Genomic DNA, 14835 nt, shown 5'->3' with positions numbered 1-14835 from the left:
TAATTTTTATCCGCCAACATTAATGCTTGCGATAACATCTTTAGTTTTATATCAGAGGCGTATTATTGTAGAGAAATCGAGAAGTTGTTAAGTGAGCTTCCTTCACTATATGAAAATGCAGTGGTGGCAATCCAAACATAGCCTCCATTCCTCATCTATTTGCACCAGCTTCCACTATACGAAGATTTTGTTGTAAAAGGCTGGGCGTAGCCACACGTCCCCGCCCCACAGCGCAGTTATTATATCATCCACTATAATGAACCAAAGAGAAAGCAAAAGAACCGCGCCGTACAGGATCCCTTTTGTTACGAAGATAAAGAGTATATCGTCAGCTATGATGGATATTGAATTATATTTACGAACATTGGTTTATTGCGCTCATTTTCAATTGTTAATTTTTTTGATAAATTCAAGCAAAAACTCGCTTCTTTTATTTATATCGATGCCTTCCCAATCGTTTTGGTTCCTATTATCAGTTGGAAGTTTCTCCTACAACAGAAGTGTACTATATTTCCTTCAGTTGTTCGTTTAAATTGCCACAGTCTCTCAGATGATAGAATTATACCTATTATAGTTAATTTTAGAAGAAATTCATAATTAAGTTTTTAATTCTTATGTAAATTAAATATTTGGTACCAATTGCGAATTCAACACAAACTCAATATCGGGTTGTTCACATTACATATTGAGTAAGATTATGTGGGAACAGATTTGAAATTCGGTAATATTTTATACACATTTTAGTTTTGTCATATAAAAATTAATAAAATATTTTACTGGAATTCGCCAAAAAGGGAAGCAAGTAAGGAGTCAGAAAATATAACTACGTTATATAACACCCAAAAAATGACTAATTAAAAAATATTAATTACTAAATATTATTTCAAAAATTAATATTTTTATTAAAATTTTAAAATTAAAAAAATTAAATACAATAAAAATGGGAAGAGAAATTTTATTTTTTTTATTTTGTATATGTGTACGCATTGTGTAACTAATTGTTGGTGTTGCCATACAAAAATCACAAATGAAATTCCTTTGTTCACTTAATTTATACTTTCTTTTGTTTCTACTCAAAATGCCATTTAATTTTCAAATTAATCAATTTAAAACAATAGGTTTGTTTTTATTTACTTTTGTATTTATTGTAATTATTGTCTAATTACTTAAATAAAAAAAAAACATTTTTCCGAGTCTCAAATAATGTTTGTAAATGAATTTTTTTTTTACTAATATTTGACTAAATTGTCAACGAAGCAAATGAAATACTTACAATCATACATGTAGGAAATAAGTTTGGTAAATAACTAGATACACAATAATTGTAAATTTTAAATTTGTTACGTATTGGTCACGATTTGATTCACATTCTAGTAAATTTCAAAGTAAGTTTAAAGATAAAAAAATATTATTGAAAGAAAAGAGTAAATAAAACTCTTTGTCTCTTTATAATTTTTTACATACATACGTGCATATTCATTGATAGTTATTGTGATTGTAATTGAATCCAAATTTTTGGAAAAGTTATTTGACATCTGATACTTTTTATTTTTGATTTTTATTTACAAATATACTTACATACATACATATCTGTCTTCTTTTCACTCTTTTGTTTACAATTTCCATTTTATTTCCTTAATATACAACGAAAATCTCTAACATTGTATTCAACGAAATGTTTAAGATTAGTTGTAAGAATAACGTCGCCCCGAAGTTATATTGTCGTGTCTTACAAAATAATGAAAATAGAACTAAATTTTCTAAAATTAAGCCGAAGAAGACAATCAAATGTAAGTAATGGGAAACAATTACTTATATTTAATTGCCTTGTCATTAGACATTCAATAGAAATGATTTGTCAAATTAAACTACTGAATTTGAGCAATACTCATCATACAATAAAAAATTTGAAGTTAAACAGAAACTAGAAAACTTACGGTACAATATTGCATCATAATCGGGACTAGGATAGATTAGGAATACGATAATGAATCATGATCCAAGCAAATTATTCATTTTGTCCTATTATGAGTTGAAAATAACTTCTTTGCACCCGGAACTCTAACTAAGAAATAAACTAAGAAATCTAATCATCTTAATATTTATAAAATTTACATAAAAATATTAAAATCGAAAAATCGTGAAAGCAAAAGCAGTTACTCTTCAAAGCAACCCTTTTATTTTTACATACATATGTATGTATGTATGTAATTACCAGTTTTATTTACAATTTTAACAATATTAGATCAAAAGCAAAAATTGTACTTGAATTCAAAATAATTATTTGGTCATGGTTTCTTTAATTTGGGTCAACGGTAGTAGTTACTCTTTACTTAAATTTCTTTTGATATTTTTTTTATTAGTCCCAACTTTATTACTAATTTAAAAAGTTGGTAGAGTAAATACACAAAAAAAAAAAACATTTTTACAAAATTATTCTAAAGTTTAATTTAATTTGAATAAAGATTCAATTACACACTTTAATTAAGCATATCTAAAAAAAAATTTTTAAATTATTTATTCAAATAAAAATGTTAGTATTTTCTTTTTTAACCATTTTACAGTAAAGTAGGTTAATAATGAAAAATTTTGAGATGGAAAGTTTTTATGGCAAAAACTCATATTGTTAATTTTCATCAAGATCACCAAATTTAATGCTAATGCTTTTTCTAGGTTGTTTTAGTACAAATATTGTTATAAATTCATACTAATTCTAAAATAAGAAGATTTAAGATGAAAAGTGAAATTTTCTTTAAAATAAAATTGTTAAGATTAAAAAATGATAATGCAGAGAAAATTAAGAGTAAAAGTAAATTTACATTTCTCAATTTGGAAAAATTATAATTAAAATACGCGAAATAACTATTAAGAAAATTTAATTATTTTCCATTAATAATCAATTAATGAGTCATTAAATGTTATAGTCATCGACATAGTATAGAAGTGACATTTTAAATCTTATAGCGGCATCTGTAAACCGAATTTATACTACATATACTATGAGAGTTTAAAAACATCTGATGTAGTCAGCACATAACCGATTGCAATGTGCATTGCATAGTTTTTAAAATTCTTTCAATTTTAAAGAAACTAGCAAGTTTTTAGTTAACATACCTAGAAAAGTGTATATTTGGCTTTTGGTAGAATTTCTTTTGGTAGCCATCCGAATCAATAATCAGGATTCAAATATCATATTTCAACAAATTCCATTGATTCGTTTCGCAGATATGGTAAAATATGTAAAATCGGCCCCCAAATCAGTTTCCGAGCCCTAATATTTCTAAAAACTTTGTAGATTCGTTGTTTTAACACCCTGAATTTAAATATTAAAATTTCAAGGAAATTAGATGAGTAAAAATCTAAAATTGACCCCCAAAAACGTCCAGTTTCCCAAAATCTGACATATATCTAAAATTGGTTAATCTGTGACATACACACAAAAAAAAAACTTAGTAATAATTACCAAAAACTGAGTATAAACTACTATTTTTCATGGTACTTTTGTGCTAACAAGTAAATTTGGTAAAAACGACAAATCTTTTACCAAATATTTTGGTAAAAGTCTTAAAATTTAAAATTGACACTTATACTAATAAAAATGGTAGGAATGACGAGCATTCATGGTAAAAGTGACAAAAACAAATGGTAATAATTACCAATATACTTTGGTAAAAATAAAAAATGGCATTGGTAAATTTTACAAGTACATATGGTAACAATAACAAATGAGAAGGGTAATTATTACCAATACGCTTTGGTAAAAATAAGAAATGGTACTAGTAAGTTTCACAAATATATATAGTAATAATAAAACTGGAAATTGTAATTATTACCAAACGTACAAGTAAAAGTGATATGGCAAGAATCGTCTTTTTATTTCAGTTTTCTTTTCATTTACCAATTCATTTAATATTAACTGAGATGATACTTATGGAATCTGAAATTACTTAAAAAAAACTTGTTAATAAATTGTTTTTCTATTTTAAATTTTTATTTAGACATTTAATTCACTTCAATTTTTTTTAATGTTAATTATATAAAGTTAATATCAAAAGGAAACATTTTCGTGTTTAAAAATAACGTTTTAAATAAACTATACAAAAAAAAAAGTTTAGAAAATTTTAACAAAAATCATAGCAGATATTACATAATGCTAAAATATTATTTTTCAGTAATACTACTTTGATTTATTTCATCAATTAGAATATTAACTGATGAATGATTAGTGTTGTTACATATTCCATAAAAAAAATTGGCGACGAAGCTCCAAAATAAATTGGCTTGAATTGGAAATTTTAAATTAAAAATGTAAAAAATTTTAAAACATGTATCTACTGCTTTTGCTATGGAATACATTTTGTATCTTATTCCATCGAAGTAAACTAATATTGCCTCTGGATTAGAGATACAACCTTGAGCAAGCAGCAGAGGTTGAATAGAATCTTGAGATTGAATTTTTTCTTGAATTAAATCTTCAACGTTTTGAGCTGTCCTTCCTATAATTATGAAGGCATTTTGTGAGTCTCGAATGGTAAATTTTTTTTTCCCTTTATCCACAGTTGTCCACAGGGTCTGACAATATTATGCAGTAAATACATCGTTGTGAGAGTTATACCATCTAAAATAGAAATATTGTAAATATTTTGTTAATCAATTTAAAAAATTTGAATACTACGGTTTAAGGTGTAATTTATTGTATTAGAGTAAAGTTTAAATTTTATGTCATGTAATTAAATCTTACTTTCAGAAAAATTTTCGTAATTTTGCAGAACTTCGATTAGTTCCTTTGAATTTTCATCTTTTATTCTCTCTGTGAATATTTCTCTCATTTTCAAATGAAAACTTGAAATATCTTACAGTGCATTTTTTGCATTGGGAAACAAGTTTAAAAAATCAATATCAAACTGCAATATAAGAAATTATACAATCACATAACGTATCTAATAATAAATATTGTTATATATGATTCCTTACCAGTTTATATCCCAATGGATTTTTGTACTGTAACCATTCTTTCAAAATGTCATTAGTTGAGGTCATGGCGGATATTTGTGTCAACCTATAATTGCTAGTTTTTTTCCAGATTTCTTCAAGCTCTGTGTGAGTCAATGATGGACCTTTTAAAATTTTTAAATATTCATTTAAATATACATTTATAATCACTATTTTTATTTAAGTAATGGAAAGTTTTTAAATGACGCAAAAAAATTACTAAATTATCGAAATTCTTCCTACATTTAAAACATTCTATAGTAAACATTTTAAATACTTTAGATTACGTACAACACATTAAAATTTTTAAACTAAATCTGAGCACAAATATTAACACGGTTTTTTTTAAGTTAAATACAGTCCCTAAAATTATATTTAATTGATACCACCACCAAATATATTCAAACAATAACCTTACATTTATTTGTTGCCAAACTGTAATTTTCTTCTCAAATTTTATTTGTAGACTTATTGGTAAATAAATAAGGCAATTAATTTCACTTTGTTTTATTTTTTATAATTTTATTATAACTAAAAATTTTTTAATTTTATTGTAGTTAAAACTTTTATAATTAAGTTATAAAACACTTCTTTCTCTTTGACGAACGAACAACGAAATGACGTGATACAACAAGCCGTTACTTTACCAAAAATTATTAGGAATTTGTTTTGTAATACTTACCAAGCTTTTGTAAAATCTACTTAAAGACATGGTAAAACTTATAAAATTAGTGGAATTTACAAAAGCAAATATGGTAGAAATTATTTTGTAAGTAATTTTTACCAATTTCATTTGTAAATTTTACCAAAAGTTTTGTTCCTCTAATAAAAAAACATGGTAATATTTTACTAAATTACTTTGTGAAATTAACAAATTCGTTTGTATGTACGTTACCAATAATTTTTGTTGTTTATACTAAGAAATTTGTTTCATTTACCAAAAAAAATTTTATTTTTACCAATTTTTTTTGCATAATTTACTAAGCTAATCGTAAATTATAATTTTACCATGTTTTTTTTACTTTTTTACCAAATTTTTTTGTTAATATAACCAAAATTGTGGAAAAATTTGGTAAATTTGACAAAAAAATTGTAAATATTACCAAAAAATGATTGTACAGCGTTTTTTACCAAATACTTAGTAAAAATTACAATTATTTTTTTTTGAGTGTAGTCAAAACAAACTCAGGTATAAAATTTTATGAAAATCGGTTCAGTCGAACATGAGATGCACGCGTGACACACAGAGAGACAAACAGATCAGCAGACCAACGGGGCGACAGACCGACACCTCTCTATAAAGAGTTTATTTACGCTTCCTTACTATGGAGAAGTACGTTCCCACTGAAAATTCGAAATGTAAAATTTGTTATCATCACATCACCTCCCTTATTTTATGCAATGCGATCGGTAAAAATTGAAAATATTTTACTTTTTTCTCTAAATATTGGAAATTTATTCCGGACTTAATTTTATTAAGTCAAATAATTTATTAGTTTATTGTTTAAAGTTATTAAGGATGTGAAAATCATTATATACGTTTTCATCTTATGATCATACTTATACACATACAATATATCTTTCTCTCTTATAATTTTGATGTTTAAGATGAATTTTATTGAATGTACAAAATTTTTTAATCCAAGTAATTTTATATTTTTCTCGTCATCATTTTTACAATATGTAGACGTAAAGATTTCACAATTTTCATTACAAAGATTGTCAATTTTCATATGTGAATTTTCATATATGTACTACATACGTACTCGTATGCATGTAGAGGCACGTAGTTTTAAAAATTTCTCAACTCATTTTTCAATGTCTTTAACTGCATATTGTGTGGAAGATAAAATTTCAATGGAAAATCAAAATACACATATTTATATAATTAAAGAACAACTCGTATCTATAAAATTAGTGTACAGAAAGTAAAAATGAAAACTTTCAGTAATTTCTAATCTTTACTATTTTTTTTTTAAGGTACAACACACACTACTGAAAGGTTAATGGTTTTCAACAATTTTACATCGCTATTATACTCATAGTGTGTACCAGTTATTCCGAAAGTGGTCAATATAGACCCCTCGAATCCATGAAGATCTGCTGGGGGTCTACGAAAAAATACGAATTTAATTAAATAGGTGTACCTTGCTACTGTTAGAAATTTAAATCTATAAAAGAGAGTAGCAAGGGTCTACACGATAGAGGGTCTACGAAAGAAAAAACGTTTGAGAACCTGTAATGTATACCACTTCACAAAACAAACACACGTTCTATATTGACTCTTAAATTTTTTATGACTAATTGTATAATATTTTTTTTCTCAGCTTGTCAAATTCTTAATCACTTCTAGGAGTATTGCCAACTACAATAATTAGTATATTTCAATATTTTAATAATGTAACACTAAACATGAAAAATTGTAAATTTTATAAAAATTATAATACAGAACTCAAATGCATAAATAATTCCGTTTCGTATTCTATAAGAAATAAATTTAAAAAATTTAATACATGGAATTCTGCTAGCTAAGTTGTTAATAATAATAATCATTACACCACACCGCACATACATATTTTTCATGTAAAAGTGGGTGCGGTTTGAACTTCATTATATCATAATGAAAAAAAAGAAAAAAATATTAATAAAATTATAAATATGGGTTAGTAATTATTTATAAAATTTTCTAATAATTGGAAAATAAAAAAAAAATCTAATGTGATCAGCATAGTATAACCGACCGCAAGACGTATTGTCTAGTTTATAACGAAAGTGTTACACAAGATTATAAGGTGTTAGTAAGCTTTTAGTTAACATACTTAATTGTTAAAATTTGTAAGTTACCCATGTAGCAAACAGAACTCAATTACTAAATTTCAAAAAATTCCGTGATGTAGTTCTTTAAAAAATTGTTTAATCATGCCCTAGTTCGGCTTCCGTCCCTTAATATTTCCAAAAAATTTCTTCATTATCTTAAAACCTAGGAATTTATACGAGTATATTAAAAATTGATTCTCTCTATGTGCTCAAAAATGTAAATTTTGCCTATAGTAAAATTCCAAATGCTGACACCTGATTACTTACAAAAGTTAAATGGATTATCATTCTGTCAGACACTTATTAATTAATTTTGCATATAAAATTTCAAGAAAATCTGCTAAATAACTGAATTTACGTGTTCCTATAAGTGCGAATATGCGAAATTGGATGATATCACAAAACCGCCCGCCCTTATTGTATGCAATGCGGTGGTTGGTAAAAATATGAAAATTTAATTTCTCCAATAAAAAAAATGCACGCGATTGTATGCTATATATATATGTATATAATAACAATGTATAGTAAAACTTTTCTTAAAAAGAAAAACAAAATGTATAGAATTAATTATTATGAAGCAATGAACCTAATTGACTTCTCTTTCGAAAAAATATAAAAATTTACACTCCTATAATGTATAGTTTTATTAATATTTCTAATGCCTTAAAGACCTACATTTGAAAAACACAATTGTTTCAGGGAAACTAACTACATTTATCTACATAATATACATAATCTATACATACATGTGCACATTTTTACTTGCACTCAGAAAAATTATTGAGTATTTATTAAAATTAAGCAAATTTTCACATTCTTTATCCCTTAAACTTGAATTACTTACATATTATTTCTATATTTATCTATAGAGTAATAAAAAATAATTATAATATTGTCTACAAATAATAATAATTACTAACAATTTTAATTTTATTATCGTTTTTTTATGCACGCAAAGAATATCTTTAGAAAAATATTTTTTTCACCGCGCATATTATAAAAAAACCAATTCAAGAAAATTTAATTTCTTTAATCCTAATAGCAATCTTTGAATATAAAATATAAAAATATTCAAACTCTTAAAGCCTGTTTATTTACATACGTACATACATACATACATATTCTGTTCGTCAATTTTTTTTAACATACTGCCATAATTCTTCAAATTACAACGTGCAAGCCTATATGTATGCCTGTATGTTCATATATTGCTTTCCAGTCTATCTAATTTACGGATTGAATGTTATTTTCTCACAGGTTATGACGAGATTGATTATTAAAATGACCTATGAAGAAGTGAAGTTTTTTAGATGCATCTTAAAATACATAACATGTACGTATATGTATATAATATTATGTACATGGCTACAATAAAACGGGGAAAAAGGAAAATTAAAAAGTGAATAAAAATACAATCTACGTTATAAGCAAATATACCCAATGATTAAAGGAAAATCTTTATGTTAGCATAGATTTAATATACCTGTGATGATATATTGTGTTATATAATATTATAAATATGGGTACATGGTTATATTGTAGTGCAATATAAAATGTAATTAATAATTTTATATGTATGTATGGGCAGAATAATAAATTAAACGATCTTGTTGTATTTATGTATGTATGTATGTATAGAAATATCAATTAATTATGCTATGCAAAGTGAGATTCTTCGAATTTTTAATCTTGGTTCTTTTTTTTAAGTTTTCCACTAGTTATACGAGGCAACAAAAGCAATTAAGAAGTAATAAAAATTAAAAGTTGTAAAACATAAGTATGTATGTATTATTCATATCTGTATACACATAGTCATTGTGTATGTAACGTATACATTGTGATCTCAACAATTAATTAATAAAGTCGTAAGGCACACTTACAATATACGACAAAATCGAGGAATTAGTCTCAGTCTAATGAAAGTCGCACATATGGATTTGTAAAAACTGTTTGACTTTGTCTGACGGAAAAATAAAAGAATTTGCTCTATTCTCATCAGATTTACGATATTCGGTTTTTTTTATAGTAAAATGGCAACAATTTATCTTTTTGCGAAAATTTGGAATATAGCGAACAGGGGTAAGCTGATTTTTTATATTATCCATGAAATTCATTGGAACCTTGCGAAAAATTTAGATCAGTGACAAAGTGTAAACTTATATACACAACTGCATGTAGCATGTAGCCGGAACCGAATTTTCACGTTAGCTACCCTGGAGTAGTGGAAAGCGTTATAGTTATAGTGTTCTATAAATTAAATACTTATATATGTATTTGAATTAGTTTAATTTTCTTATACTTGCAAACCAGTGAAGTAAATTCAAAATTTTCCGAATACTCTAATTATAGAATAAATTATTAAATACCGAATTTCAAAGAAGATTTTTAGATTTTTAATAGATGTCAAAGTGAATTTAACTTTCTTACTTTTTAATTTTCTGTTGATATTGAAATACTTGATGCAAATTTACAATTAAAATCGAAATGCTGTGCGGTTGTGTATTAAAGCAAAATTTTAGAGAAGCGATCCGAAGTAATGTGCGGAAACTCTAAAATGGCCCGAGATGATAAATGATTTCGACATACCTGGTATAAATTGTTATACAGCTTGCAAATATATACATATGTATGTATGAACATATATAATTATAATTTATTAAAATTTATTATTAAGGGCAGTGCAATAACATAAAATTAAATATCTGACTGAAAAATCAAAATAACACAAGAATTTGATTAAAAATTTTTGTAAGTCATATTAAGTGACCTTAACGTTAAATTAAGTTTAAAATACTTACCATATTTATATTTGCTAATTAAATAATAAATTATTTTAGGTACTTTTCATAAACACAGTATGCATATTACGCGATATACAGTGTAAACCACGCAATATTTACATACATATGTATAATTTTTCGCAATATAATGAAATTACTAATAACATACTTTCATAATATATAGTAAATAAAGTTGGGTCAAACCAATGGTTTGTATTGTAGCACTTTTCCCTTTAACAAATGAAAATACTGCCTTTAATTAATATAGTCTATGTATATCTATGACACTATTAAAATTATTTTCATTCATGTACGAAACTATTTCTAGGATTGCATACATTAAGGATGAACGATTTATGCAGTCTGATGTAAAGCAAAAATAAATTTAAAGAAATGTTCACATGATGCTCGATTTTAAGGGTGAATTGTGTGAGTTTAAAAAAATAATTATATTTTTTAATGACAGGGAATTTATCGTTAGCTTTTTGCGTTTATAGAAATTTGAAAAAGCTTGCGGTTTCCCAAACATAAGGTGCCAAATATTCAAATTTTACAAATTTTGAGAGGAGATAACTTGAGAGGGGATGAATATGGGAAAAAATTTTCTTCTAACGAAATAAACTATTCATAAATATCTAAGAGCTGCTAAAAGTTCAGGGTCCTGTGACGTACGATATAGAAGAAAAACGGCATCAAAAATTTGGAAAAAACGAATTTTAGATAACGGTAAATTTCAACCGCCATTTTGTATTTTTAAAGTTCAGAAATGGTATATGCCGCGATAGAAGAAGCCAGCTACTATTTTTCTGCTTTTGCAAAATTTGAAAAATGTTTATGGCTTCATTGCAATAAATAGTTAAAAAATGCCGTTTTAAGGGTTTTAGGGGAATATAACATTTAGAGGGGGGGAGATAGGTGAAAATTTTGTTCTACGGAAAAGGGTTTCTAGTAAAGACCTATGTACGTATAAACTTTCAGCTTTCTATCTTCAAGGGTGTAGAAGTTTTGTAAACAGACACACGGACAGACGGACAGACGGGCGGACGGACAGAGTGACACTAATAAGCACTTTTTTTCAAAAATTTGTTAGAAAAGCGCTAAAAATATATTTCCTATTCGTCATGTTAGGTTTTTTCAGTACATATTGCGTTTCGTAGTTATTGTTACTGTTATATTATAATTATATGCACATTAAATTCTCTTTTATAACAAAAATTGATTATTTTCTAGAGATGCTCAATAAATATATTCAAGAGTATTCATAATGTTCCTTGATCTTGGATTTAAATATTTTCCATTTCCATAAATGAATAACCACCATTTCACATCTGCTAAAGCATATCCAACACATAGACATACTTGCTTTATTTAAAATAAAAATTTTGCAAATTTTTTTTTATTTCACAATCAAATTTGACATTTTGACAATGAAAATTACATTATGTCTACATTACAACAACCAATGTTAACGATCAAGTTTAAATATAAGTAATTTTTATTTTTCGAAATAAAAAAAAAAATAAAACTGACAATATACGAGTACTACACTTGCAACATGACAAACAAAACAGGTACATGAACTCTTGTATTCGAGTACTTAATTTTATTTTTTTTCTTTTTTTGTTAGTTGTTTTTGTTACTTAGAATACATACTAACTAGTTATGTTTGGTATTATTCAATTACATTAATGATTTAAAAAAAAAAAAACAAAAACAATTGATATTCTAAATATTCGCGAGAATTTTTTATTATTATTTTTGTTTTTCTTCCGTAAAAAAATTGAAAATAACAAAAAAAAAAAAATTTAATCTCAGAACTTAAGATTCACTTAATTTACTAGTATTTGTTAAATTTACTAAAAATGTAGAAAAAAGAAGAAAATTTTTCTTTTACTTTCTCAATAACCCTATCCATGATTTTGAAGAAACAACAAAACACACAAGTTGTCATACTTACATACATATATGGCCGTACATTATTGTATTTTCGAATGCAAATTTATAGACTGTATAGGCTATAGAGAATATTATCGTGGCTTTTATATTAATTTGGTATTTTCTTTCGCTGAAAATTTTCATCGAAAATTTACATACATATACATATGTACATACTTAGTTAGACATGAGTAGGTCTTAACATTTTAATATTTACTTTAAAAAATTTTAAAATAAGCAAACGTTGAGGATCAAAATAGAAAACCTCGCTTATGTTCTTCCTAAATAAAATTCGCAAGAAAAAAATATGCAATATGTAGTTGAAGAGATTTATGTAATGCTGTCTTGTCATTAAACATATACATACATAGCTATATATACATACAATATAATGGAGCAGAACAAAAGTAACGAACAAGAATTCTAAATCTAGAAAACCAAACGAAGGATTGTTGGTAAAAAATCGGCCCCGGAAATCAATTCATATTTTGCGAGAAATTTTGATGCGACAATAGATTTTTCATTTGGCATTTTTGATGGTAACAACTTTAATAAGGACGAAAATAATTTTCAAAAATTGTGCTTTTCTGAAACCATTTAAAACATGAAGGCTAATTCATATGAGATATACTTTTATTCGACGTAGTCTGGTTCTCGAAATAAAATAGTTTTCTTTCGAAAAAATTACAATTTAATTCGAAAAATAATTTTCCCCGTAGTTTTTTTTTTCCATTCTGCAGCACACAATATTGAAGATATTTGAAATTTAATAAGCCCTTTAATAAAATCACAAAAAGAAAACCAAAGCTCAATCATATATAAAACCTTAATGATGATTATTAATTAAATTTTTTAAATATTTTTACACAAGTTACATAAATATTTTACTAAATTATAAAATTATTTAAATTTTTCTTTTAGTTTTTCGAACATTAACCGGTGAACCAAACTATAGATCAGTAAATTTAACATGGGAAATTGAAATTCCTCATCTTAATATGACTGGTAATGAGCTACAAACAAATGAATCATTATTTCCAAAAACATTTCAAATATATTTTTGTGAGATTCAATCATTTGGTCCACATAGATGTCGTTCTAAAATTCTTGAATACAATCAAATTACAGATGACAAAAGTATATCTAATAGGTAAAAATATTTAAAATAATTTTTTCAAAAAAATTAATCAAACGTGAGTATCAAATTTTGTTTTTTAGTTCAATTAAATATTATTCCACTACAATAGATAATTTAAGAATGGCTACCAAATATAGTTTTCATATTAAACCGCAAATTAAAAGAAAAATTGCAAAAATTACTGGAAGAATGGGTAATATGGAGAATGAAGTTGAACCTGAATCTATATTTAATGGTCAAACAATTGTTGTACCAACAAAAGGGTGTAAGAATTTTTGTTTTGTTAAAATCATGTCATAAATATTAAATAAAATGTTTTTAAATTTAAAGTTTCTGCTGAAGCAACAAAATGTTTGCCACATGCATCAGAAATTGAAGTTGAAACTGGACCACATTTTGCTGGAAAAATTGTTGTTGATGGCAGTAATTGCGGTATTAAAGGTGATCCAAAATCTTCAAATGATAAATATATTATGAGAATTGATCATGAAAAGTGTGGTAGTCTTGTAAAACCAGAAACTAATACTGTTGAAACATTTATAACAGTACAAGAAAACTTGGGAATTTTTACACATAGCACGAGAAGGTAATTAATTAATTTTTTTTTTATTTAAAATATTTTCATAATAAATATTATTTGTTTTTATTTAGATTTGTTGTAGTATGTACATTTCAATCTGGTACGCAAACTGTTCGAGCTAGTTTTACAGTACCTGGAAAAGGTGGTGCTATATCATCCATTGAAGAAAATGATCCATTTGAACCTGATACAAGAAGTGCACGTAATCGAAAATTTAGATACGTTGATAAAAGTCATTTAATATTAAAAGAAAATTCGGCAATTAATAATTCAAGTAAAAATGAAATTCAAGAAAATCCAACCCACATAATTGACCCTGATGCTGAAAATTCTGTTGCTGAACTTATAAATTATGTACCAGATATAAATGAAGATGAATTAAAAATGAATTCAGAAGATATGTTGGGAGTTGAAAGTGAAAAAATTGAAAATATTTTTCAAGTAAATAATGCAATTAATCGGCAAGCTAAATTTGCTAGATTGATTCATGAAAATGCTCCTCAATCTATAGCTGATGATACAAGTAAGTATTATGATTTAAAATAATGAGATTTAATATAGCAAAAATTTTAATTTTAATACTTTTTTAATTT

At 25.7% G+C, this 14835-nt stretch overlaps 1 protein-coding gene across 1 annotated transcript in view; it reads left to right on the top strand.

The window, feature by feature from the left end:
* Positions 1-14835, top strand: part of LOC129605258 (uncharacterized) — a 78269-nt gene that overhangs the window by 62938 nt on the left and 496 nt on the right. Inside the window, exons 2-5 of the mRNA XM_055514904.1 lie at positions 13446-13674; positions 13743-13927; positions 13993-14248; positions 14314-14765. Of these exons, the coding sequence (XP_055370879.1) occupies positions 13446-13674; positions 13743-13927; positions 13993-14248; positions 14314-14765 (1122 nt within the window). The remainder of the gene's footprint in view (positions 1-13445; positions 13675-13742; positions 13928-13992; positions 14249-14313; positions 14766-14835) is intronic.

The sequence above is a fragment of the Condylostylus longicornis genome, unplaced genomic scaffold (assembly GCF_029603195.1).
Source record: "Condylostylus longicornis isolate FDR11 unplaced genomic scaffold, ASM2960319v2 ptg000002l, whole genome shotgun sequence".
In the NCBI taxonomy this organism is placed as follows: domain Eukaryota; kingdom Metazoa; phylum Arthropoda; class Insecta; order Diptera; family Dolichopodidae; genus Condylostylus; species Condylostylus longicornis.
This window is presented reverse-complemented; position numbering and strand designations above follow the sequence as displayed.